This window comes from Hippopotamus amphibius, chromosome 4, assembly GCF_030028045.1.
Source record: "Hippopotamus amphibius kiboko isolate mHipAmp2 chromosome 4, mHipAmp2.hap2, whole genome shotgun sequence".
Classification (NCBI taxonomy): domain Eukaryota; kingdom Metazoa; phylum Chordata; class Mammalia; order Artiodactyla; family Hippopotamidae; genus Hippopotamus; species Hippopotamus amphibius.
Genome location: NC_080189.1, coordinates 188,058,014 through 188,085,411, shown reverse-complemented (window position 1 = coordinate 188,085,411; position 27,398 = coordinate 188,058,014). Strand labels below are relative to the sequence as shown.

At 46.9% G+C, this 27,398-nt stretch overlaps 1 pseudogene and 1 gene segment (V, D, J or C); both read left to right on the top strand.

Moving 5' to 3' along the window:
• Nucleotides 1–214: 214 nt before the first annotated feature.
• On the top strand, nucleotides 215–18,279 carry LOC130852021 (uncharacterized; annotated as a pseudogene).
• Nucleotides 18,280–24,307: 6,028 nt separating this feature from the next.
• LOC130852020 (immunoglobulin heavy variable 4-38-2-like) lies at nucleotides 24,308–24,772 on the top strand. The segment is given in 2 exon segments: nucleotides 24,308–24,380; nucleotides 24,465–24,772. Coding segments are annotated over 2 exon segments (354 nt in total).
• Nucleotides 24,773–27,398: the final 2,626 nt, after the last annotated feature.

Here is a 27,398-nt window from a genome sequence, read left to right as displayed (position 1 = left end):
GTTTTTGTTTTGGTAGATGTGGAAGGAAGAGACAGGCCCTCCTTTCCGTCACCTGCACAGAACAGTTGGCGTCTGCGGCATGCAGTGCTGTAGATGCTAATGCCACAGTCACCCAGCACTGCACGTGCAGTGACCCCCATTACTCACAGATTCCACACGTGCAGCTTTTATTACCACCCACAATACTACCGTCGTTTGCTGGTCATTCGTGGACATGTACAGTGCGGCCGGTTCCTTGAATCACCCAAGACACACACACGCACACACACACATCCCCATCTGAGGTCAGTGAAGAGTATTACACTCTCTTTTTTTGTTTCAACATCCATCATGAAAAAGATTAGTGCCATGCTTTTCACATTTCTGTGGTTTTTGGCTTTCTCTAGTTCCTCTAGTTATTTTACAAGATGATTTAGGGGGAACAAAAGATACTAATGATGTGAGTGGATGTGAGTGAGGGAATCAGTGGATGTGTGACAATGTCCTGACCAGGATGTCTCTGTGTTTGCAGGTGTCAAATGTGAGGAGCAGCTGGTGGACTCTGGCGGAGGCTTGGTGCTGCCCAGTGCGGGGGGGTGGGGTGTCTCTGAGAACCTCCTGTGCAGCTTCTGGATTCACCTTTGCTGAGTATGCCATGAGCTGGGTCCGCCACACTCCAGGGAAGTGTCTGGAGATGGTCGCAGCCATTAGTGGTGATGGTAGTCACACTAAATGTGCAGACTCTGTGAAGGGCCGATTCACCATCTCCAGGGACAACGCCAAGAACATGGTGACTATGCAAATGAGCAGCCTGAGAGCTGAGGACATGGCCGTGTCTTCCTGTGTGAGAGACACAGTGCGGGGACCTCAGTGTGAGCCCAGACACACACCTCCTGCAGGGAGACAGGAGGGCGGATGCAGGGGGTTCTCGGCACCCCTCCCTGGGGCAGCACATATGGCTCAACAATTTTGCCTTCAGCCCCAGGAGCAGGTGCAGATGGTAGTTAAAGGCTGCTTTCCTGTCAGGAATTGGGGCTTCCTCTTCATAGAGCAGTTTCCCTGGGGAACATCTCTGGACCCATGCTTCTCTGCTTACACATTCACTGTGATAGTTTTTGAAATAAAGGAGAAAACTATCTCAGTATTACAGAAAGAGAGTCACTTGAAGTTAGAAATGCAGATTTTCCATTGTCTAAATCCTGTTTAAACTGAGCCGTTTCAAAAGTATCACAGTGGATTTTTTAAGAGGTGAACAAGAGGAAAACATAGGCAGAACAGTCTATGACATAAATCAAAGCAAGATTCTTTTTGACCCACCTCCTAGAATAATGGAAATAAAATCAAAAATAAACAAATGGGACCTAATGAAAGTTAAAAGCTTTTGCACAGCCAAAGAAACCATAAACAAGACAAGAAGACAACCCTCAGAATGGGAGAAAATATTACCAACAAAGCAACTGACAAAGGATTCATCCCCAACATATACAAGTATCCCATGCAGCTCACTATCAAGATAGCAAATAACCCAATCCAAAAATGGGCAAAAGACCTAAATAGACATTTGTCCACAGAAGACATGCTGATGGCTAACCATCACATGAAAAGATGCTCAGCATCACTTATCATTAGAGAAATGCATGCCAAAGCCAAAATGAGGTAGCACCTCACACTGATCAGAATGGCCATCACTAAAAATCTAGGAACAATAAATGCTGGAGAGGGTGTGGAGGAAAGGGAAACTTCCTCCACTGTTGGTGGGAATGTAAATTGATACGGCCACTATACAAAACAGTATGGAGGTGTCTTAAAAAACTAAAAATAGGACTACCATATAATCCAGCAATCCCACTACTGGGCATATACCCTGAGAAAACCATCATCCAAAAAGACACAAGCACCCCAATGTTCACTGCAGCACTATTTACAATAGCCAGGACCTGGAAGCAACCTAATTGCCCATCAACAGATGAATGGATAAAGAAGATGTGGCACATATATACAATGGGATATTACTCAGCCATAGAAAGGAATGAAATTGGGACATTGGTAGAGACATGGATGGATCTTGAGTCTGTCATACAGAGCAAAGGAAGCCAGAAAGAGAAAAACAAGTACAGTATGCTAACTCATATATATGAAATCTAAAGCAATGGTACTGATGAACCTAGTGACAAGGCAAAAATAAAGATACAGATGCAGAGAACAGACTTGAGGATATGGGTTGTGGGGGGGGAAGGAGCTGGGCTGAAATGAGAGAGAAGCATTGACGTATATACACTACGAAATGTAAAAAGAGAGCTAGTTGGAAGTTACTGCAAAACACAGGGAGACAAACTCAAAGATTGGTGATGACTTAGAGGCCTGGGATAGGGAGAGTGGGAAGGACATATGGGAGGGAGGGGATATGAGGATATATGTATAAATACAGGTGATTCACTTTGCTGTACAGCAGAAACTGGAGAGTGTAAAGCTATTATACTCCAATACAGAGCTAAAAACAAATTGAACATATTGTTCCTTCTTCATAATGAACTCTCAGCCCCGCTTACTGGTAGACCAGCTGTCCCTGCAGGCTCTAGAATTAGCTACTAACCTCTTGCATGAGAAGCTTTGCTATGGTGTCTCGGGCTTTTTCCATAGACTTTCCCAGTTGTGGTACACCCTGCACCTGTGCCTTCAGGCTGTCTTTTCACAGCCAAGAGCTGTGCTCCAAACCCCACTTTCCAGCACCCAGCTCCCCTTCCCAACAGGCGACTCATGATTCAGGCTGGAATGCGAATTCTGAGCAGGACTGATCACAATTCAGATCACGCATGCGGTTCTTACTTTGCCTTGCCTTCCACAGACCGTCTGCTGCATTCTCTTTTGATCTCCTGAATTTGTACTTCTACTTCTGTCCCCGCTGATTCCCCTCCATGAAGGAGTCTTTCTTAATGTGGGGATCTCTCCTCACCATCAACTTCCCAACCAGGGTTCTGGTCTCTTTTTTGATTCCTCTTTTCTTCTTTCTCTCATTCTCTTAGGTGTCCAAAGTCTACTGCTAATGTTCAGCAGGTGCTCTGTGGGATTTGATCCTTTTGTGGATGTGTTTCTGAGGAGTGACAAATTTCACATCTTCCTCTTCCACCATCTTTACTCCTCCCTCGAAATTGGTGTCCTCGTTTTCTTTTCTCCCATGTGTGTCCTTGTTAGTCAGAGGACAAACAGAGATTTGAAAATATGTCCTCCCTAGGTAGGTTTATTCCTTGGTGTTTTATTCTGTTTGTTGCAATGGTAAATGGGCATGTTTCCTTAATTTCTCTATCTGATTTTTCATTATTGGTTTATAGGAAAGCAAGAGATTTCTGTGCATTCTGGTTGCATCCTGCAACTTCCCCAAATTCTGGGATTAACTCTCAACATCTTCTGGTAGCATCTTTAGGGTTTTCTACATAGAGTATCATGTCATCTGCAAACAGTGACAGTTTTACTTCTCTTCCAATTTGGATTCCATCTACTTCCTTATCTTCTTTGATTTCTGTGGCTAAACTTCCAAAACTATGCTGAATAATAGTGGTGAGAGTGGGCACACTTGTCTTCTTCCTGATCTTAGAGGAGATGCTTTCAGTTTTTCACCATTGAGGATGATGTCGGCTGTGGGTTTTTGACATGCAATGCCTTTATTAGGTTGAGGTAGGTTCCCTCTAGGCCCACATTCTGGAGAGGTTTTATCATAAATGGGTGTTGAAGTTTTCAAATGCTTTTTCTGCATCTATTGAGATAATCATATGGTTTTATCCTTCATTTGTTAATATGGTATGTCACAAAATACCTGCATGCAGAAAATTATAACACAGTGATGAAAGAAACCAAAGAGGAAATAAACAAATGGGGAGATATACCATGTTCTTGGCTTGGGAGAATCAACATTGTGATAATGACTATAGTACGCAAGACAATGTACAGACTCAATGCCATCCCTGTCAAAATACCAATGGCATTTTTCACAGAACTGGAACAAACAAATATATAATTTATATGGAAACACATAAGACTCCAAATAACCAAAGCAATCTTGAGAGGAAAACAATGGAGCTGGAGGAATGAAAATGCCTGACTTCAGATGATACTAGAAAGCTACAGTAATAGAGACAATATGGCACTGGCACAAAAACAGAAATATAGGTCAATGGAATGGGATAGAAAGCCCAGATATAACCCCATGTCCATATGGTAAACTTATCATGGACAAAGGAGGAAAAAAATATGCAATGGCGAAAAGACAGCCTCTTCTATAAGTGGTGCTGAGAATACTGGACAGCTACTTGTAAAAGAATGATGTTAGAACACTCCCTAACACCATACACAAAAATAAACTCAAAATGGATCAAAGACCTAAATGGAAGTCCTGACACTATGAAGCTCTTAGAGGAAGACATAGGTAGAACACTCTATGACGTAAATTGTGGCAAGATCACTCTTGATCCACCTCCTAGAGTAAGGGAAATAAAAACAAAAATAAACAAATGGGATCTAATGAATATTAACAGTTTTTGCAAAGCAAAGGAAACCATAAATATGATCAAAAGACAACCCACGGAGAGGGAGAAAATATTTGCCAGTGAAGCCACTGACAAAAAATTAGTCTCCAAAATATATAAGCAGCTCATGCAGCTCAATATAAAAAAACAACAACAAAGCAATCCAAAAGGGGGTAGAAGGCTTAATCAGGGATTTCTCCAAAGAAGACATAATGATGGCCAACAAGCACATGAAAAGACGCTCCACATCATGCATCATTAGAGAAATGCAAATCAAAACTACAATGTGTATCACCTCACACCAGTCAGACTGGCCATCATCAAAAATCTAGGGACAATAAATGATGGAGAGGATGAGGAGAAAAGGGAACCCTCCTGCACTGTCAGTGGGAAAGTAAATTGATACAGCCACTATGGAAAATGCTATGGAGGTGCCTTAAAAATCTAAAAATAGAAATACCATATGACCCAGCAATCTCACTACTGGGCATATATCCTGATAAAACCATAATCCAAAAAGAAACATGTAACATGATGTTCATTGCAGCACTATTTACAATAGCCAGGTCATGGAAGCAACCTAAATGCCCATCGACACATGAATGGATAAAGAAGATGTGGCACATGTAGACAATGCAATATTACTAAACAATAAAAAGGAATGAAATTGTGTTATTTGTAGTGAGGCAGATGGACACAGAGTCTGTCATACAGAGTGAAGTATCTCAGAGAAGAACAAATATCGTATACTAACACATTTATATGGAATCTAAAAAAAAATGGTAATGATGATATCAGTGGTAGAGGAATAATAAGGATGCAGAGGTAGAGAAGAGACTTGAGGACCTGGGGATGTGGAGAAGGGGAAGCTGGAACAAAGTGGAAGAGGAGTATTGACTTTTATATACTACCAAATGTAAAATAGATAGCTAGTGGGAAGCGACTGCCTAACACAGGGAGATCAACTTGAACATTTCCGATGACCTAGCAGGGTGGGATAGGGAAGGTGGGTGGGATGTTCAGGAGGGAGGCTCAAGAGGGAGGGGTTATGGGGATGTGTGCTTAAATACAGCTGATTCGCTTTTTTGTACATCAGAAACTGGCACAACAGTGTAAAGCTATTATATTCCAATAAAGATAGAAAGAAAAGTCGAAAAGAAAACAAAGAAAATATGATCTGCCTGAATGTGTCTTGTCCTTTGACTCACTGAACAGAAACTTTTTCAGGAAAAAGAAAGTTTTTAATTTAGATGCAGTAAAACGTAACAGTTTTTTCTCTCATGGAATATCTATTTGATGTTTTTTGTCTAAAATCTCATTTTTACATCCAAAGTCAACCTTGAAGGTCTCCCCTGTCCACAAGTGCAGACCATACTCTAGCTGGACATAAAATTGCACATCCATGAAAGTGAATAAATGTTCACTCTACTGAATTCTTACTGGAAACGTTCAAGTTGCATAGTAGAGACCCTTGAAAGAAGGGATACGTACATAACTAATATGGAATTATTCCTTAAGGGAGATTTTGTCATTCATCTCATGCTTTCTCTCTTCAATCTTTGATTACTATCACTATGGACTCATAGAAATCTATTGTATTCTTTGGTTAAAATCCAAGATTCTGTGACTAATTTTGTTGTTTGAATTTTTCAGCTGTTTTGTGTATTGAAACCTCTTTCACATATTCTTTGGAAAGCTGCCCATGCTTTCCTTCTATTTTATGCCGATTCTTTACTTTCTCACGCTACAGGTGAACCCTTAACATAAGCTGCTCCATCTAGAGCAGCACAGATTTTAGAACATACATTCAGTTTCCTTTCTTACTGACCCTGGGATGTCCTAGAGCTACAGATGGGGACTATCTAGCTAAGAGAAAACTCATCTAGCTTTCTTAAGAATTCCAGGAACTGGGCTTCAGGAGGTGGGGAAGATTTATCCTGGGGTAGAAGATTAATTGTGCCTAAAACCAACAAGGTGACCCTGAGCAGACCATCTCAGGATCAGTCTCACGAGGATTATTGGAGCTGACTGTGCTGTTCTACACCTACCCCCACTACCAGCCTTTTGACCCCTTCCACACACCTTTAAAAGTTTTGCCCCCGAACCAGAAATTTGGAATGTTGTGGCAACAGTGAAGGCTTTTAACCTCTTCTGAACAGCCCATAAGAAATGGAGAATCACTTGCAGAGTTATTAAGTGCTATACAATTGTCAAAAGTGTTAGCAGTTGTTGAAACACCAGGTGATTGCAGTCCTAAGATGATGGAAGCTAAAGGAAATCAGCTTGCTGAAGCTGCCACCAAGCAAGCAGTTCTAAATACTCATTTTTTCCAGCCTGAGACTGTCCCCTGCCCTCTGTTAACCCTGGTGGCACAGTGAAGGGTTTCCTTCTACAGGCTCAAGACATTGCCACTGAAGAAGAGTAACATTTATGGCAATAAAAACAAGAGTAGTTAGTGCCATCATATAAACATGGTTTGGACCTGGTGAGAAACCTATAGCAGCTGCTGGAGCCCAATGGCCATTGCTCCAGGATATGCATTCTTCAAACCGCTGGGCACCTGAGGAAATGATTCTATGCAGAAAACTACAGTTGGAAACTCTCTTCTACAGTGTCTTCCCATGGATATTGTCGCCATAATATATATGATCCAAACGTCATCCTGGAAAGACACGTCTTGGGTCATATGGCCACCTTCCCCTTCCTAAGGGACTCTTTAAGGTGTGGCAGTTGGGATTTGTCCAAATGCCACCACCTCACAGAAATACATGCATTTTGGTAATGATCTGCATGTTTTCACGCTAGGTTGAAGCTTTTCCCTGAAGAAGAGCATGCCTTTAAAGGTACGTAAATTGTTATTAGAAAAGATACTTGCTCTTTGGGGATTTCCTTCTGAATCACACAGTGACTAGGGTACTGATTTTACTGGATGAATAAATATACTTTGACACTGGACCAATAATGCAGCACTTTCACTGCACTTTTCATCCCCAGTTTTCAGGACAGTTAGAAAGGACTAATGGAACTATCACAACTCCACTGTTCTTTTAAGGAACCTCCATATTGTTCTCAGACATGGATGGATCTAGAGATTGTCATACACAGTGAAGCAAGCTAGAAAGAGAAACACAAATATCGTATAATACCGCTCGCATATGGAATTTAGAAAAACGGTGCAGATGAACTTATTTGGAAAGCAGTAATAGAACCACAGACATAGAGAACAAACTTATGGTTATGAAGCAGGGACAGGAGGGTGAAAAGAGTTGGGAGATTGAGATTGACATATATAGACTACTAAGTATTAAATAAATAAGTTGTGAGAACCTGCTGTACAGCACAGAGAACTCTGCTCAATGCTCTGTGGTGAACTAAATGGCAAAGAAATCTAAAAAACAATGGATATATGTATACATATAACTGATTCAGTTTGCTGCACAGCAGAAACTCACACAACATTATAAAGCAACGACACTCCAGTTAAAAAAAAAACTGCAGTGGCAAACTTCTAGAAGCACTTTCTCCTTACATGGACAAAAGCTTTTCTGCTACAGCATCTCAAACTGAGATATGCACCTTTTGGTAAACATTAGCTCTTTCCTTTTGTTTGTTTGCTTGTTTGTTTGTTTGTTTTAATAATTTATTTGCTGGCTGCATTGGGTCTTCCTTGCTGCACACGGACTTTCTCTCGTTGTGGCAATCGGGGGTTAATCTTCATTGTGGTGCATGGGCTCCTCATTTTGATGGCTTCTCTTGCTGGGGAGCACAGGCTCTGGGCATGTGGGCTTCAGTGGTTGTGGCACTTGGGCTCAGTAGTTGTTGCTCACGGGCTCTAGAGCACAGGCTCAATAATTGTGGTGCACAGGGTTAGTTGCTCTGTGGCCTGTGGGATCTTCCTGGAGCAGGGATAGAACCCATGTTCCCTGCATTGGCAGGTGGATTCTTAACCACTGCACCATCTAGAAAGTCGAGCTGCCTCCTTTTGAAACAATAACAGGATAGCCTATGTAATTCGATGAGGAAATACATGATCCAGACATATTCCAAGGAATATATGAAATTATTGCCAGGAGCCTGATTGAATCACCCAAGCAAAATAAAACTGAGTAGTAACTCCTTTCACAGTGAGCTCCTGGGAGGTGAAGACATAAAGAACCATGGATTACAGCCTGCAGATTCTGTTTATTGGAAAGGACATAGAATGAAAGGTTCAGTGCAGCCACCTTGGAGAGGACCTTATCAGCTATTATCAACTCATCACGTGATGCCAAAGCAGAAGGCAGGGACCCATGCAACCACAGCTTGCGTTTTACAAGGTGCCTCCATCTGAATAGATCCCCTATTTCTGACACCCAGCTTCAACGATCTGAGATCAATGGCACCAACCCAAGATGAGAAGAAGACAGCAGTAGTAGACAGCTCACCCGAGAGTCTGCACCAGGCCTGTGAGACGCACCCTACTCATCTAGAGGTACGATGACCAAAGCTCTGTCTCTCTATCAAAATTTAAAGTTACTATTTTACTTCCAGCTATGCCTTTGCCCCAGTGTTCAGGATGGAAAGTAAACTCTGCAATAAAGTTGTCACAGAGCACAGCCACTGGCAGCAATATAACTGAGTTTCGGATTTGTCCTCAAATTCCTCAGTCAATACAAAACCAACATAAGCCCCTCATACTGTTGTGCATCTGTGTTCGTAGCTCTGGAGAAGCTGAGACCTGCCTCGTAAAACTATCTCAGAAAACAATCTGGTTCCAAATTATAAGAAAACTGGACCTTTAAATGCCCTGTTTTGTTTGCTCCCTTCAGAAATAGACAGAAGATTTCACTTTGCTTTACAGATGATTAGTATTTTTATACCATGTATTATCCCTCGTTTCCTAACTATCAGGCTACTCATGACATGAATCCCTGCTTGCTTTAGTTCTACTGCCAAAAGGACAGGTGCCATGTTTGTGTGACCATTTAATGCAGGTGAGAATATATACAGCTTAGGGAATGCTTCCTGTCAATATATACCTCTGTGCTCATCCACTGCACTCAATTAATTATTCCCTCAATGAGGATAACTAGATAAGTCTATTCAAATATATATATATATATATATGAAAGGAAAAAATAGGTAGACCTAATACTGAGAAACATGATGGATCAGGGGCAGGCAGTCACCGACCTGGCTTCAAGGGACTTGTATTTTGACCATCAATGCTTACTGAAAGATTTATGATCAAAAGGGGGGACTCATAAAGGAGAATTTTACACACTGAGATATCAGGAAGACATTCTGGCTTACATGTGAATTCACTTGAATATTTTTGCTAACTGAAATAGCCGGTTTGTGGCCTATCAAACATACATTGTTCATCTGCTTTAATTAATAAAGAAAGTGGCACATTGACCAGAAGTAAAGACTGTCCCCGTAAAAAATAAAGATAAAATGCCCCACCTCCTGGGACACCAGTGCTGCTAGTCCTTTGATGGTAAAACTCCCTTCTCAGGGCCGAGGCCACAATGAATTGCTGTCTACATGCTGGTCTGCTTTTTTTAAAACCTTGAAGAATGTATCCCTGACTTCTTTAATGTTCTTTGTTCTGACAGGATATAAAACTGCTGGAAATCAGGCTGCTACAGAGCGGTTCCTCAGAGTAATCCAGGAAGCTGGTTTCTGGGCTAAAAAACAGCCTGGCTCAAATTAAACGTTTTCGGTGTATATTATTGATGATGTATTGATTAATTATGTTGACAAAGGGGACAAACCATGAAACCTAACTCTGCCATCTGACAAAGGGGAGCCTCACGCTGCCACAGGGAAACCTAGGAGAATAAACAGGTCTCAGAATTTTAATCCCGAAGAAGGTCGCCTCCCTCTGCCATGCACAGCAACCCAGGAGGTTCAGCAGGACTCTGAGGGTTAATTCTTGAGCTGGCACATCACACTCCTGCCATAAATGCATTGACAAATACAGACCCCGGTGGGGCAGGAGCTACAGGAAAGTGTGTAAAGAAGGAAAGGTGGGTTCCAGGTGTGTGATGGACTGAGATGCTTGTGGGAAACCTGAGGTTTACATCCTCTCCAACCACCAACGCACAGGATGGAGGGAGCCTTAGGAACTCATGCAACAGCAATGGTGTAACAAAGTAACCAGCTCTCAGGGGTGGTGAAAACCACGTCTCAGGAAAGGTAGAGGGAAGGAAAGCAGGAGCTGTGCTGGGCTCAGCCCTGAGGAAGCAAGACCCAGGGACTGAGAGGATGGGGAGCTGAGCTGAGATGAGGGAGGGGCAGAAGGTGGGGTTTTGAAACATGGAAACTGTGGGCTCAGAGAGGTGGGGCTCTCTTGGACCTGTTCCAACCCTTCTTGTAGACACAGTGCTTTCCCATCCTAAAACTTTCAAACCACGTAAATTCAAAACTAGACAACCCCAGGGAATCTGGAATGACCAGGGTTAGTGTGGCTACAGCCTCTCCAGATTTACAGGGACAGAGCTCCTCTGTGCAATTTCCTCTTCACACTCCAGGGTAAAATCCACACTTCAGCTGTGGGAGCTCACAGCTCTCTCCTCAGACAGGGCCGAGGTCTCTGGGGAAGATAGGCCTGTGGTCCAAAAGAACATGGGGCTGTTTGATCTTCTCCTCTGCCTGGTGACAGCTCCCTCCCCAAGGTGAGGGTCTCAGATGTCAGACACAGGGCTATGGTGATGATTGTGACTGCAGGTGACTGAAAGGGACTGATTCTCATTGTCCCAGGTGTCCTGTCCCAGGAAAGCTTTAGGACTTGGGCCGAGGATTGAAGAACACCTGGCAGATCCTGTCCCTCACCTGTGCTGTCTCTACTCCATCACCAGTGGGTATGATTGGACCTGGCTCTTTCAGCACCCACGGAATGTGCTGCTGTGGATGAGGAAACACGTGATGATGGGGACATTTACGACAGCCCATCCCTCAAGATCTACACCCCCATCTCCAGACACATGTCCAAGAACCAGTTCTCCCTGTAGCTGAGCTCTGTGACCACGGAGGACTGGACCGTGTATTCCTATGCAATGAACACAGTGAGGGGAAGTCCGTGTGAGCCCTAACACACACACACCTCCTGCAGGGAGACAGGAGGGGATGCAGGGGGCACTCAAAACCCACAATTGTGTGTTTCAGCCCCAGAAGCAGGTGCAGGTGGTAGTTAAGGGTGGCTTCCTGTCAGGGTCTGGAGTTTCCTCTCCAGAGAGCAGTTTTCCTTGGAGAACGTCTCTGGACCAGTGGTTCTGTGCTTTCACATTCAGTCTAATTGAGTCTCTGAATTAGAAAAGCTGTTCAAAATAGGGAAACTTTTCTTATGCGCTAAAGGCATGGAGTCACTTAAATTTAAATGTTCATGTTGCCTTTGTCTAAATCCTTTCAAAATTGAGCAGTTTTATAAGTATCACAGGGGATTTATTAAGAGGTGAACATAGCCTTCCTTCCGCACTGTGAAATCCCTGCACGGACCTACGGATACACCAGCTGCCCCTGCCGGGATGCTGGCTCTTGGCTTCTCTGCTAACCTCTCACTTGAGAAAGGTAAGTGACCTGAGCCACACCACTGCATCCTCGTGGGTCACTGGGAAGGATGCCAGGTAGAGGGGACCTGGGTGGGGGTTTCTACATGGGCCTCTAGCTTCCAGGACCAATAAATCCCTATAGGCTTAGTTAATGCCTGCATCCTGGTCTACTGGGCACTTAATTTTATGTCAAATATTCATCATTGAAGCTATTGCCAACAGACACATAGGTGGATGGTAGGGAAAGGTTATAGTCAGGTAGATAAAAATACGTATTTTCAGAATATGCACGAAACAAATCTGTGCTCCTTTCTTCACCACAGCCTCTTAGGTGAGCACCAGAACGCAGGAAAATCTCACCTGTTCTCACTCCAGGAAGAGTCCTGCAGCCTCACCAGGCAGCCCCCTCTGTGCAGGAACCCCTGCAGGGGCGGCCAGGTCCAGTGTGGAGAAGCCCCGGCCTGGACAGGAGGGCTCCCTGTGCCCTGATGTGAGCTCCCCAGCACCTCCGACCAAGTCCAGGCTGCGGCCTAGCTTCACTTCTGCAAGATGCAGGTAAAGTAACACCTACATCACCTGCTTGGTGTGCATATTTAGGAACAAAAAAATAAAACAGACACTGAGTCCTGGGGCCCAGGGTAGGGCATCCCAAATGTTCTTCCATGGAGGACTCTTTGCTCTGAATTAAAGTGACTTAAGAAAGAGCCAAGGCAGAGGGACACTCTGACCTTCCTCCCTGTCTCCCTAGAGCAACAAATAATCTCTCAAATGAAAGGTGTTCTCCCTGCATCTAGAGGAGGAAGTGAAACTGTCCTTCACCCCATGTCCTCTGCCTGCCTTTTTTCTGTGGAAAAACTTTAGCCAAAGAATAAGTGTAATCAGAGAAGTGAGAAAATGCAGAATGAAAGGAAAACTGTCCAACAAGACTACATAATAATGGTTTCGTCATTAAGCAAATCAAGGACCTTTCCTTCCTTCTCCAGGACTACAGACAATATTCTTGTCCACATCCTAAGAGCTGTCTTATACCCAGCAAAACTCCCTCCAGGAGGAAGAAGTTAACTATGTGATGACCAGACTGTAGCCGTGACACAAGCTGCCACAATCCCAAGAACTGTCCTCAAGGAAATGGGGACAAACCAACCCTGGAACTGAAGATTAAATGTACCTAAAACAGTCAAGATGACGCTGGTCAGACCAGAGCAGGACCAATTTCAGGATGACTGTCACAGCTGACTGTGCTGTGTCTGCACGTAGCCCATCCTTCAGTCTTTAAAGCCCTTGCCCACGGTGTATAGGCAGGAGGGGGGTGTCCTATGGACAGAAGCCCGTCCCCCTCCCAGCTGCAGGCATCCAAAATAAAGCAAGCTTTCCTTTCCACCAACTTTGCCTCTTGCTTGGGTTTCGAGCATCCAACAGCTGGACCCTCTTTCTGTTACAGAAGGACACTCTCATCACCAGATGTGAGGAATTTGGGCCTGGAAGCCTCTGCGAACAAACCTTGCTCCTTGTTTAATGCCCTGCCCCACCCCCATCCTCTACTTAGGTCCTTCGCTCATTTAGTGCCCAAAGCATGCATTTCTTCCTCCTGTCAATTCCTCACAAATATGGGATCTTTGTCTAAAAATATAAAAGCTGTCTGCTTTGGGCACTGCTAGATCTGTTTCTATGACACGTCCATGCCCACGGTCAAAATTATTTCTTTTCTGCTGTTAATCTGTCTTTGTCACTTTTATTATCAGTTCAGCCCTGAGAACTTAAGAGGGGCGGAGGAGGAGACTTCCCTCCTGACAATCCCAAGCTGCCTTCCCTTCAGCCTCACTCGGCACAGCCTCTTAGGAGCCTCCGTGCTCACAGCCATGTTCACGTTCCTGACCTCATCTTGCCAGTGTTGTCCCTCTGGCATCTCTACTTTGCATTTCCATCTCACCCTTGGATGGTTCTTCCCAATCTGTGTGGCATTGCAGTGCCCATTCTGTGGATGTACACGGTTTATAAAGCCATTCACCTATGACAGGACATCTTGTGGTTTTTTTTCCAGTTTTCAGAAAACATGAATAAAGCTAAGTAAACATCATGTACAGGTTTGTACCTGGACTAGGTTTTGTTATCTTTCAAGTGCATACAAAGGAGCACTATTCCTGAAACACAAGGGTATGTTTACTTTTGGAAGGAGCCAGCAAAGTGTCCCCCAAGGTGCACCCGTTTCGCATCCCCACCAGCAGTGAACAGACCCCCTGCTGCTCCATATCTTCCTATGGTTTCAGGTCCTCAGTGTCTGGGTTTGGGCCACTCTGGTGAGTCTGCAGGGGTCTGCCCTTGTATTTATTTGTATTTCACTGTGATATAAGTTCTTCCATAGCCTTATTTGCAACCTGTGTGTCTTTTTGGTGAGGTGTCTGCTAAAAATTTTGCCCTATTTTTTAAAACTCTTGTTTTCTTAGTGTTGAGATTAAGACTACTTTATATTTTAGATAACATTCAAATAACATAGATATGTCTTTTGCAGGTATTTTCTTCCAATCTGTGTCTTGTCTTCGGATAAATTTCAAATATATGTGATTTCACTTTCTTGCCTCTCAATCGTTTAGTGTTTCAACTGCAGTGAAAAGGGAGGTTAAGTGAACTTTCACTGCCTAAACCATTGGGAGGTGTATGTGTGAACATGTGACGGTAGACGCGAAGGCTTCTTTCAGACACGAGGATGGAGTGGGGTAAGTGGACGGGGGATTGCTTCAGAGATGCTCTTCAAGAAAAACAGAAATGTCCAACACACCGTGCCTCCTGTCTCACTGGTGAAAACTCTGCTGCACGTCCACAGAGACCCTGATCCCAGGTGGGAGGGTGAGAGCTCATCCGTTAGTATCCCCATGTTCTAACCCTGACTTTACCTGCGGTGGTCCTGAGGCTGTGGGTGGTGGTCACTTGAATGATTCCATGGTTGTAGCCATGGCTGGAAACAACAGCAATGCTTTTTGTAAAATAATTATTAGTAATTTAATTTATGTTGCTTCAGAGCAGAGATAGCCAATTATATTGAGTAACACACTTCCATAACCTGACAGAACTACTAAATTTTAGACATCATTTTGTGTCCTCATAAGGGAGTTTCATCTGCATCCCTCTTGTTTCAACCTGGATTCCCAGTGGAGCTGCAGGATGAACTGTGAGTATAACGAATCCCTGTACATCCAGTAACATCCTGGACAACTCATCTCACATCACCTGGGGGCACCGCTGCTTTCCAAATACAGTTCCTGCTTCTTATTTCCTCAATGATTCCTACAAAGGCGCTCAATATCCTTGAACACATCCTGCAGCTCACGGTCACCCACAATGTCTGCCACGTCCCTAAGCCCAGGCCACCCTCAGGGGTGGAGGGTTAAGTCCCCCTTCTGCAGGGGGTGTGATCCTGATGAGTCACCTGGAGTTATTCCTTCAGGGACATGTGTCCTTCTGTTCCCGTTAGTTTTGTTTCCTGAATCTCTTATTTCAGTAGGAATCACGGATGTTTCTTTCATACTTTGTGCTAAGGTTTGATACTAAGGCATTTGCTTTGCTTCCGTAATGACTACAGCCTGGCATCCGCGGGGGCTCTTTCAGGTGGTCTCCTGTCTCCTCTTTACCTGCCCCCATCCATTTGGGTGAACACTTCCTTACTTTCTGGTCCCACAACAACCTGCAGGATAATCATCTGTATCCTCTTCTCCAGCCCTAGACCTAGCCAGTCCTCAGATGAGTGCTGGCTCCTCTTCTGGAGAAGAGTATTAGGAACCAGGACGTTGGCTACTAGGATGCTGATGCTGGTGTCCTGTCGCTGTCAGGGGCATTGCCTCCAGACCCCATCAGCTAACAGACCTTGGGAATGTATCTGTGAGTATGACCCACATATACACACACACATCTGCAGCTATCTCTGCATCTCACCTCTGACCTGTACTGAGGTAACTGTGAGAACATTCGCACTTCTCAGATCCTAGTGCAACACCACATGGTAAATCCAGGCTTTCCCCTTGCTTGTCGGTGACTTTCCATCCAACGGGGAGAAACCTGGCTGCACCGATGCCATCAGGTACTGACTGTTCAATTCCACATGCACGGAAGGAACAGACCCGTTACCCGACCCCTGGTGGAAACGCCACTGCCCTCCAGGCCCCAGGGCTTATGTGCAGCGTCTCCGACTTCCATCCTCAGATTCCAAGCATTTCCGTTGTCACTTTTAGCTCACGTCCTTTCGTGATATAATAGTTTAGTATTTAAATTGCTGAATACAAGTCCACTGCCTGGATGCATGGTGCATTGTTTACCTCCTAATCTGTGGAGGAACGTCTCTGTTGCTGGCACTTTAGCTCAACTGTAAATGGAGCTACTACAATAACTCATGACCGTCTGTGATGGAGAGGTGAGCTCCAGGTCAGGCGGGGAAGGATTGGGGCATGACTACTGGGACCTTGTGCTGAGCTCCGTCCAGGTTTGTGAGAGATTGTCCTGAGGAAGGGCTGGGGTGCAGGCACCACTGCTGACCCGGGCATCTTGCTGAAAGGAAGTCAGGGCCCAAGAAATGCCCGCACCGGTGGACACAGGGCCCAGCCCTGAGCCCTGGCGGAGCCCCCAGCCCACAGTCAGGTCACCCTCCCCTACAGCAGGGGGTGCCTCGTAGGAGCAGGTCCTACCGCTGAACCCGAGATGCTCACAGGGACCCTGCCTGGGCAGGTGGGCTTCTCCTGCAGGCCCTCCCAACGCACACATGGGAACAAACGACAGGGCTGCTGTCACTTTAATCTGTCAGGGCCATGCCTGTGTCTGGGCACCACCCGCACCTGGGACGTGACCGCCCATCTCCCCCTGGGAGCCTGGGTACCCACGTCCTACGTGCTAGGTGCTCGGCACAGCTGGATCACATGGCGGGGGAGACGCTGGGAAACAGGCCAGACCCAAGTCCAGGGCCAAGGTCCTCCTCCCCACGACACAGGAGGACCTAGGAGCTCAGGCAGGACTCTGGGCTGCCCGGGGAGGAAGACACACCTGTGTGCACGAGAGGTGACACCACGTGCTGCACGCTCAGCAGGACCAGGTGGGCACGGGTGAGGAAGCTGGTGAGGAGACCCAGGGGGTTTGCACCTGTACCACCTCGACCTGCCGGTGCCGTATCCAGTTTATCTTGCGGTAGGTGTATTCCGGCCAGCAGCCTCGGCCCCGGTCAAGTCCATGTCCTTAAGCTTTGTCGCCCTGTGAGCACTTGCCTCTCTCCACAATTTCAATTTGCTGTTTGCCTCATTAATACGATTATCTGATGTATTGATGAGATTTTGACGCTGAGCAACTTGCCCCAATTTAAGGATCTTTGAGGAACATTAGAAAGCATTTTCTCAGCCTCTATCTGTCGCGCACCCCATGTATATCCCTGGACGCTCCACACAGCCTCTGCACGTGTGGGTGTAGTTTACACCTGTGGTATGAGGGTCACAGTGACAGCTGCCTCATAGGCTGTGTGTGCACGTGGAAAACAACATATGGGCGCTAACTGTTGCCTCTGGAAAAGTCACATGATCAAAGCTATATTTCCCCAATGCTTTCAACACCACAAAGTCCAAGCCTCTCACACCTGCTCTGGGACCTGCCCTTTCTGAGGCCATTCAGTGACATCACCTCTTATACACTAGACGGTCATGCAAATAAGGTCCTCCCTCTGCTTATAAAAGTCAGCCCAGCCCTGACCCTGCAGCTCTGGGAGAGGAGCCCCAGTGCCGGGATTCCCAGGTACTCCCACCCAGGGCTCAGGACTGAACTCAGAGGACTCACCATGGAGTTCTGGCTGAGCTGGGCTGTCCTGGCTGCTATTTTACAAGGTAATTTACGGAGAACAAGAGATACTGAGGGTGTGAGTGGACATGTGACTGGGTCCTGACCAGGATGTCTCTGTGTTTGCAGGTGTCCCGTGTGAGGAGCAGCTGGTGGCGTCTGGGGGAGGTTTGGTGCCGCCTGGGGGGTCTCTGAGTCTCTCCTGTGCATTTTCTAGATTTAGTTTTGAGGATTATGTCATGAGCTGGGTCCGCCAGGCTCCAGGGAGGGGGCTGGAGTGGGTCGCAGCCATTAGTGGTGATGGTAGTTACACATCCTATGCAGACGCCGTGAAGGGCCGATTCATCACCTGCATAAAGAAGTCCACTAACGAGTTGTGTCTGCACATGTACAATGTGACAAGTGAGGATACAGGCATGTATTACTGTGGAGGAGCGACACGGTGAGGGGACGTCCGTGTGAGCCCAGACAAAAACCTCCTGCAGGAGGACAGGAGGGGGGAGGCGGGGGGCTCAGGACCTCTCTCTGGGGGGAGGGACTCAGGACTCAGCAATTTTGCCTTCAGCCCCGGGAGCAGGTGCAATGGTAGTTAAGGGCTGGTTTCCTGTCAGGGTCTGGGGTTTCCTCTCCATTTGGCAGTTTTCTCTGGAGGAGATCTCTGGACCTGTGGTTGTGTGCTTACACATTCAGTCTGTGATTAGAAGTCATTTAGAAATAGGAAAAAAAATTCTTCAAATACGAAAGGCAGAGTCACTTACACTTAGATATGCAGGATTTCCCTTGTACAAATCTTGTCTAAATTTAGCCGTTTCAAAATTATGACCGTGGATTTATTAGAAGTGGAACATACTTCTCCTTCCTCACTGTGAAATCCCTGCCCGGCCCTGCAGATACACCAGCTACCCCTGCCGGGATGCTGGCTCTTGGCTTCTCTGCTAACCTCTCTCATGAGAAGCATAAGTGAGCTGAGCAGCACCACCGGGTCCATGTCCTCGTGGGTCACTGGGAAGGATGCCAGGTAGAGGGGATGTGGGTGGGGGTTTCTACATGGGCTTCTAGCTTGCAGGTCCAATAAATCCCTATAGGCTTAGTTAATGTCTGCATCCTGGTCTGCTGTGCACCTTACTTTATGTCAAATATTCATCATTGAAGCTATTACCAACAGACACACCAGTGGATGGTAGGGAAAGGTTATAGTCAGGTGGATAAAAACATGCATTTGCAGAAAATGCAGGAAACACATATATGCTCCTTTCTTCACCACAGCCTCTTAGGTGAGCACTAGAAGGCAGGAAAGTCACAGCTGTTCTCACTCCAGGAAGAGTCCTGCAGCCTCAGCAGGCAGCCCCCTCTGTGCAGGAACCCCTGCAGGGGCGGCCAGGTCCAGTGTGGAGAAGCCCCGGCCTGGACAGACGGGCTCCCTGTGCCCTGATGTGAGCTCCCCAGCACCTCCTGACCAAGTCCAGGCTGCGGCCTAGCTTCACTTCTGCAACATGCAGGTAAACCATCACCTACACCACATGCTTGGTGTGCATATGTAGAAACAAAATAGTAAAACAGGTCCTGAGTGCTGGGGTGCAGCGTAGGATACCCCAACGTGTTCCTCCTTGGCATATTTTTTGCTCTGAAATAAAGCGACTTTAGAAAGAGCCAAGGCAGAGGGACACTCTGACCTTCCTCCCTGTCTCCCTGAAGTTAGAAATAAATGTCTCATGTGAAGGGCACTCTCCCTGCATCTGGAGGTGGAAGTGATACTGTCCTTTACCACAAGTCCTCTGCCTGCCATTTTTTTGTGGAAAATCTTTAGCCAAAGATTAATCATAACCAGAGAAGTGAGAAAATACAGAAAGAAAGGAAAACTGTCCAACAAGACTAAATAATAAGAGTTTAGTCATTAAGCAAACCAAGGAGCTTTCTTTCCTTTTCAAAGGCTACAGATACTATTCTTGTCCACATCTTAAGAGCTGTCTTACAGCCACTGAAACCCTCACCAGGAGGAAGACGTTAACTACGTGATGACCAGACGGTAGCCATGACAGAAGCTGCCGCCATTCCAAGAATTGCCCTCAAAGACATGGGAATAAAATGACCCTGAACCTGAAGATTAACTGTACCTAAAACAGTCAAGATGACGCTGGTCCGCCCAGAGCAGGACCAATGTCAGGATGACTGTCCGAGCTGACTCTGCTGTGTCTGCGTGTAGCCCCTCGTTCAGGTGACAAAAGCCCTTGCCCAGGGATGCGCAGTGGGAGGGGGAGGTGGCCTCTGGACAGAATTCTCAGCGCCCACGACCATTGCTGGCATCCAAAATAGACACACATTCCTTTCCACCACCCTGACCTTTTTATTGGCTTTTGAGCAGGGAGCAGCCAGACCCCACTTTCTGCTACAGACAGACACTCTCATCACCAGATGTGAGGACTTTGGGCCTGGAAGCCTCTGCGAACACACCTTGTTCCTTCTTTAATGCCCTGCCCCACCCCCGCCCTCTACTTAGGTCCTTCCCTAATTGAGCACCAAAGGCATTCATTGCTTCTTCCTGTGAATTCCTCATAAATATGGGATCTTTGTCTAAAAATATAAAAGCTGCCTGCTTTGGGCACTGCTAGATCTCTTTCTATGACACGTCCGTGCCCACGGTCAAAATGTATTTCTTTTCTCTTGTTAATCTGTCTTTGTCACTTTTATTATCAGTTCAGCCCTGAGAATCCAAGAGGGGCAGAGGAGGAGATTTCCCTCCTGACAATCCCAAGCTGTTTTCCCTTCAGCCTCACTCGGCACAGCCTCTTAGGAACCTCAGTGCTCAAGGCCACGTTCCCATTCCTGACCTCATCTTGCCAGTTTTGTTTTTCTGGCATCTCCACTTCGCATTTCCATCTCACCCTTGGATGCTTCATTCTGAACCTGTGTGACATTTCAGTGTGCACTGTTGGGACATACACAGTTTATAAAGTTATTCAGCTGTGAAAGGACATCTTGGTGTTTCCAAATGTCGGCAAATAGGAATAAAGCTAAGTAAACATCATGTGCACCTTTTGGTCTAGAGCTACATTTTATTGTCTTTCAGGTACGTACACAAGTGCACTATTGCTGAAACATAAGAGTATATTTACTTTTGTAAGAAGCCACCAAGGTGTCTCCCCAGGTGCACCCGTTTTGCATCCCCACCAACAGTGAACAGACCCCCTGCTGCTCCACCTCCTCCCAGGGTTGGAGGTCCTCAGTGTCCTGATTTTGGCCACTCTAGTGAGTCTGCAGGGGTCTGCCCTTGTTGTTTTCCCGTGCATTTCCCTGTGACACATGTCCTCCCACAGCCTTATTTGCAACCTTTGTGTCTTTGAAGTAAGGAGTTTGTCGAGGTTGTGCACCATTTTTCAATACTCTATTTCTTACTTTGGGGGTCTTCCCTGGTGGCACAGTGGTTAAGAATCTGCCTGTCAATACAGGGCACACAGGTTCGATTCCGGGCCAGGAAGACCCTACACACTGCGGAGCAACTAAGTCTGTGTGCCACAACTACTGAGCCCAGGCTCCACAACTGTGGAAACCCACGTGCCTACAGCCCGTGCGCTGCAACAAGAGGAGCCGGTGCAAGAAGAAGCCCTCACCCCGCAATGAAAAGTAGTGCCTACTCTCTGCAACTACAGAAAGCCCGCGCAGCAACAAAGATCCAGCACAGCCAATAAATAAAACTAAGTAAATACATATTTCTTATTTTTGAGATTGACTTCTTAGTGTATTTTAGACAACCATCAGGTATACTAGGTATAGTTTCATCTGCATCCTTCATGTGTGAACCTGGATTCCAAGCGGAGCTGCAGGATGGAACGTGCGGACAGTGAATCCCTGCATACTCAGTGACATCCAGTATCACCGCGGACACTGCTGTTTTTCCACGGACAGTCCCTGCTTCTTCTTTTCTCCATGATTCCTGCAAAGGCCCTAAATGTCCCCAGCCTTCTGGCCTCAACTCTCCTGAAGTCCACACCCCGTTCTGACTTGGGCTCTGGGGCATCAGAAGGGGAAAGGCAGAGGCCACCAGAGGGACCTGTCCACGTGGTCCCCATGGAGCCCACCGTCACCCGTCCTTCTCCCCCCATCACACGGGTCAGGGCCTCGTGGTGTGACCATCACTGTAACTTTGAAAATCATATGGCTTAAATCTCACCACTTCTTTGGACCATCGTCCATGGGTCATCTCTGTGGGATATTCTCTCCAGCAATTATAAAGGGATCTAGTCTCCAGACATTATTGCTTTCAGTTATCTCCAGAAATGACAAAATAAATTTCTTAGTGCAGGGGACCTAGCACATTTCTCTAGGGGTAAACAGACCCTAGCAACACACCCCCAACCCCTGAAACATAGACTCCTGTTACACGAGGGTGAGTCAAAGATTATCCACACTCCGGTTATATTAAATCTTCTCTTGACCCCATAGCTTTATCAGCGCCCTCCATTCAAGGCTGCTGTCTCCACAGTCCCTGCTGCGCAGGCATGAACGTGTTACATCCGTTCATTTGTAACGCGGTGCAAACAAAACCAGATGCCTCACTGGTGATGTGCATGAAGGAAGAGAAGCATTTACTGATTTGTTTTTTGGTTTGGGAGTGAACCTGGCGCCGTCATTTATCGAAGACTTTCTGCCCAGTGTGGAGAAAGAGCTTTGCCGTGAAGAATAGTGTATGGATGGATAGAGAAGGGTTAGCTATCAAGAAGCAGCCAGACACCCCTCCATGTCCAGGGATTAAACGCACAGGACTGCTCTCCAAGGGCGCTGTGATCTTGCATGACAACGCACGTCGACCCACATCTGCCCACACTGTCAACACTCTGCAAAATCTTCATTGTAGGGTGTTAACGCATCCTCCCCATAGTCCAGATCTTGTTCCATCAGACTTTCACCTGTTTGGTCCCCTGAAAGCAGCCCTACAAGGACAAAGATTCACTTCTGATAACGTGAAGACAGCAGTGCATTCGTGGCTCACAGCTCAGCCTAAAACATTCTTTAATGAGGGAATACGAAAGCTTGTCAACAGAGGAACAAGGTGTATTGAAAAGCAAGAAGATGACGTCAAAAAATGATGTATTTGTCTTTTCTAAAAGTTAACTAAAATACATTCTACAGCCAGAGTGAGGATAATTTTTGTCTCACCCTCGTATTCCTTTCTATGTGAACGTGAACTCCTGAGGGTCTTTTCCCGGCCACCAGCCCAGGAAGGCTGGGTCAGGTGTGGGGCATCTGTTCCAATGCAGGCCCGGATTCCACCTGCAGAATAATGGGCTCACCTGCTTCTAGGTGCTGGATGCCCTCCCTTCCCCTCCCCCATCCCACAGCATCTCGGCTCCCTCTTCGGGTGCAGACCAGAGGGTCCAGGCTTGTCCTTTGATTCTTGCTCTTGCTGCTTTAGTTGACGCTTCAGTTATCTACATCCGGCAGACGGGTTCTTTATTATTTAATTTACTCTAGTAATATTATTGAAATGATACAAACCATATGGGACTCTGTTCATAAAATAGTACGGAGGAAAGGGCTTTTCACAGATAGCAAGTTCTACATCAGTCAGTGTACAGGTGACATCACTGGGCCGAGGAAGGGCGGAGCTGCCCGAGACCCACAGGTGTGACATCTCACGGCAGGAGTGGAGACAGTGTTACATGTCCAAGAGTGCCAGTCAGAGATGGGGACTCACACTGCACTTTCTGGTCCCAGGAGACATGACACCACGGATGACACTGATGACAGCATCCCACACCCCTGGCAAACCCACTCTACAGTTCAGACACGCTGTGACTACCTGATCCCCAACTCACATCCTTGCAGACTGAGATGCTGATCTGAGGCCGCATCCTCAGTGCTCACAGGGAGACGGGATGGAGCTGTGCTCTGCTCTCCAGCTCTACATACTCATATGACCTCAGGCTCCGTCCCAGGACTCAGGGACTCAGGACTCGGGAAAGCTGCTCTCAGGTGGAGTTTTCAGGGGAACCTCCTTCCTGAGGTGGGAGATTTCCTCTGACCATGATGCCCTCACCCTCTGCAAGCCATTCACTCTGAAGGTTCACTTCCAAGCATCATGCCTGTTCTCTCACTCAGGGTGGTGGGGACTATGTGAGCTGAGCTCCCATGTCACTGTCAGTGACACAGAGAGTGAGAAATAATCACTTCCAGGAGGAGTGAGTCTGTACTGTGCCCACAGCTGCTTTCCTGACCAGCCCTTCAGCATCACTTCACTCCTGGACAAAGAGGCCCCCGGGCATGGGGAGGGGACCAGGTGGGGCTGTGTTCTCTGAGGGCACAGTCAGAACACCCCTCACAGGGGCAACTCCAGACACAGAGACCTCCCTTCACTACTTTCTGCTTTTTATACAAAGGTCCCTCCCATATGCAAATCTCCCCTTAGGCCACCAGGTAAAAACAAAGCACCAGTTCCCATAAATGCAGGCTTCTCCTCCAGCTTGAGGAGATTTTCTGGGAGGCGTGAATCTCATCTGCAAGAAGATGAATCCACTGTGGTTCTTCCTCTTTCTGCTGTCAGCTCCCAGAGGTGAGTGTCTCGGGGATTCAGACAGGAACACACAGGGAAGCTGCCTCTGAGCCCAGGAGTCACCGTGCTTCTCTCTGTCCACAGGTGTCCTGTCCCAGGTGCAGCTGCAGGAGTCGGGGCCCAGCCTGGTGAAGCCCTCGCAGACCCTCTCCCTCACCTGCACGGTCTCCGGATTCTCAGTAACCAGCTATGCTGTAGGCTGGGTCCGCCAGGCTCCAGGAAAGGGGCTGGAGTGGCTTGGTGCAGGTTATAGTGGAAGCGCATATTATAACCCAGCCCTGAAGTCCCGGCTCAGCATCACCAGCGACACCTCCAAGAGCCAAGTCTCCATGTCACTGAGCAGCGTGACCCCCGAGGACACGGCCGTCTATTACTGTACAGACACACAGTGATGTGACTTCCGTGTGAGCCCCGACACAAACCTCCCTGCATGGGGCCCATCGCCACCAGGGGCCGCTCAGGACCCACTGAGTACAAAGCTGAGCCCAGGAGCAGGTGCAGGGGGGAGGCTGGGAGGGATGCTTCTCAGAGCCTGGGCTTCCTCTCCCTGCCCAGGGGCTCCACCAGAGGCCCTCTTCTCTGTCCTAATGTCTCATTATTGTGGTTTATGTCATGCTCAGAAAATTGTGTGTGTGTGTATTTTAATTTAAATTTTTTATTGACATTCAGTTGATTTTTTACACATTTGCACACACACAGAGACACTGGCACACACACACAGACACACACACACACAATTACAGACACATTATCCTAAGGAGCGAAGTCTTTATTTTTGCTTTCTTTTTCTTTTTCTCAAATACTCTCAAAACAACACTGGGGCTCACAATTATTTTCACAGTGAGTGTAAATGTCGAAACTGTTGAATGTCTTGAGAAGGTGCAGGAGATTTTTAAAGGTTATTAATGTTTTTGCTTTGGTGGATGTGGAAGGAAGAGACAGACCCTCCTTCTTTCCGTCACCTGCACAGAGCAGTTGGCGTCTGCAGCATGCAGTGCTGTAGGCTCTAATGCCACAGTCACCCAGCACTGCAGGTGCAGTGACCCTCATTACAGATTCCACACGTGCAGCTTTTATTACCACCCACAACACACATTGTCGTTTTCTGGTCATTCGGGGACATGTACAGTGCGGCCAGTTCCTTGAATCACCCAAGACACACACACACACACACACACACATCCCCATCTGAGGTCAGTGAAGCTGATACTCTCTTTCTTGTTTCAACTCCTGTCATGAAAATGAGCACATTTCTGGGCCAACTTAGTGCCATGCTTTACACATTTCTGTGATTTGGGCAATTGTTGAACGTGACCCCAGGCACAGTGCTGAAGAACCGTGTAGTGTCCCTACGCAGAAACGGCCGTGACTGGACTTAGGAGAAGATATATGTGCCAGGTCAGCTTCATTCAGCCATGAGCTATATGGCCATGGGTTGTGAGATTGATATTCGTGTGTCCAATATAAATCTCGTCCAGAACGTGAAGACAAAGGCTGAATCAAAAAGCACATGAAAACCTTCTGACCGTTCCTCCTCTGGGTTCCATCTCCCAGCCGTGAGCATCTCCTGGCTCTGAGGAAGGTAGAATTCCCCGGTGCCGGCTGTGAAGTGGGTGTCTCATGGTTTCTCCTTCCCCAGGTGTCCTGTCCCAGGTGCTGGTGCAGGTGGCGGGCCCAGGACTATGGAAGACCCTCTCCCTCCCCTGCTCGGTCTCTGATCCTCCATCACAGACAGTGCTGACTGCTGGGACTGGATCCCTCAGCCCCAGGGACAGGGCTGGAGGGACTGGGGGCTTTGGTTCTGGGAAGCACAGGGTGCATCCTGTCTCTCCAAAAGGCCTCTGCACCTCCACGGACACATCACAGATTCAGGGGTCCCCGCAGCTCCGTCCCGTGAGGACCCAGGACTCAGCCCTGCGTTCCTGCCCCAGGAGGACAGGGAGAGGTCAGGGTGCATCCAGACCCCCCCTCCCTGCAGGGGCCGCTCCCGCCACCAGGGGGCGCGCAGGTCAGCAGGCAACCAGAGGACCAGTTTCAGGGCAGGTGCAGGGGATGTGCCGGGGGGATTCCTCTCAGAAGCTGGGGCCTCCCCACGGGACCCTTGCCTCCCCCGCAGCCTCCATCCGTCGTGATTCCAGGAAGCGTCCCTGCCTCGGAACGTGGCACGTTGTTTCGTGGAGTCTGGTGTGTCTGTGCTCCCCCGTCTCTCTTAGGACAGCCTGCACAGAAAGATTTCTTCTAAGAACTTTATTTTAAATTCAGGCCAGTAAGTACTCTTATTAGTTTTCAAGTTGTGAATCATTTAATGGCATAAATAATTCTTCTGTTGAACGTCACATCTGCTTCCACCCTCTGATGGATTTCCACGTCCTCTCATCCTGAAAACCTCCTCAGTCCTGTGTGATGCAATGCCTTTCCTATCAATAGTATGAGTAATGTTTATACTTGTAAATTTTTGTCCACATGGCACGGGAGTTATTTTGTTCCTAAAAGGACATTTGGAAATGTCTTCACACAGGTTGCATGTGACACCTATGGTGTGTTGCAGGTACCTAGTCATGTACTGGGTAGGTAGACAATAGAGCTAAAATAGAGAGAGATAACGGGGAACAATAGAAACAGGTGTATCCTCATGAAATGGGAAATAACCATAGAGTGGTCTCCATTAACCAAATACAGGGAGTGGTAGAGGCTCAAGTGTGTTCAGGTGATGCAAGTGCTCTCATGAAGATATTTGTAAAAGCGTAAATATTCCAATCCTTTGGTAAATAGTTTCTAGCCCACTCCTCAATCACACGGTGAGCCTCTGTTTCTCCCTCTAAGAAATCGTCAAACATCTTCCCAACTGGCTGCCATGTGCACTCCTTCCAGCAAGTGGACGAGGGCACTTCCGTTCTACACCATCTCCAGTGGCTGACTTTTTTACTACGTTTTGCGCTTTAACTGTTGCAACAGGTGCGAAGCAGTACCTCTTCATCGTGTTATTTTATGGGTCTTTCATGAAAAATCTTGTAAAAT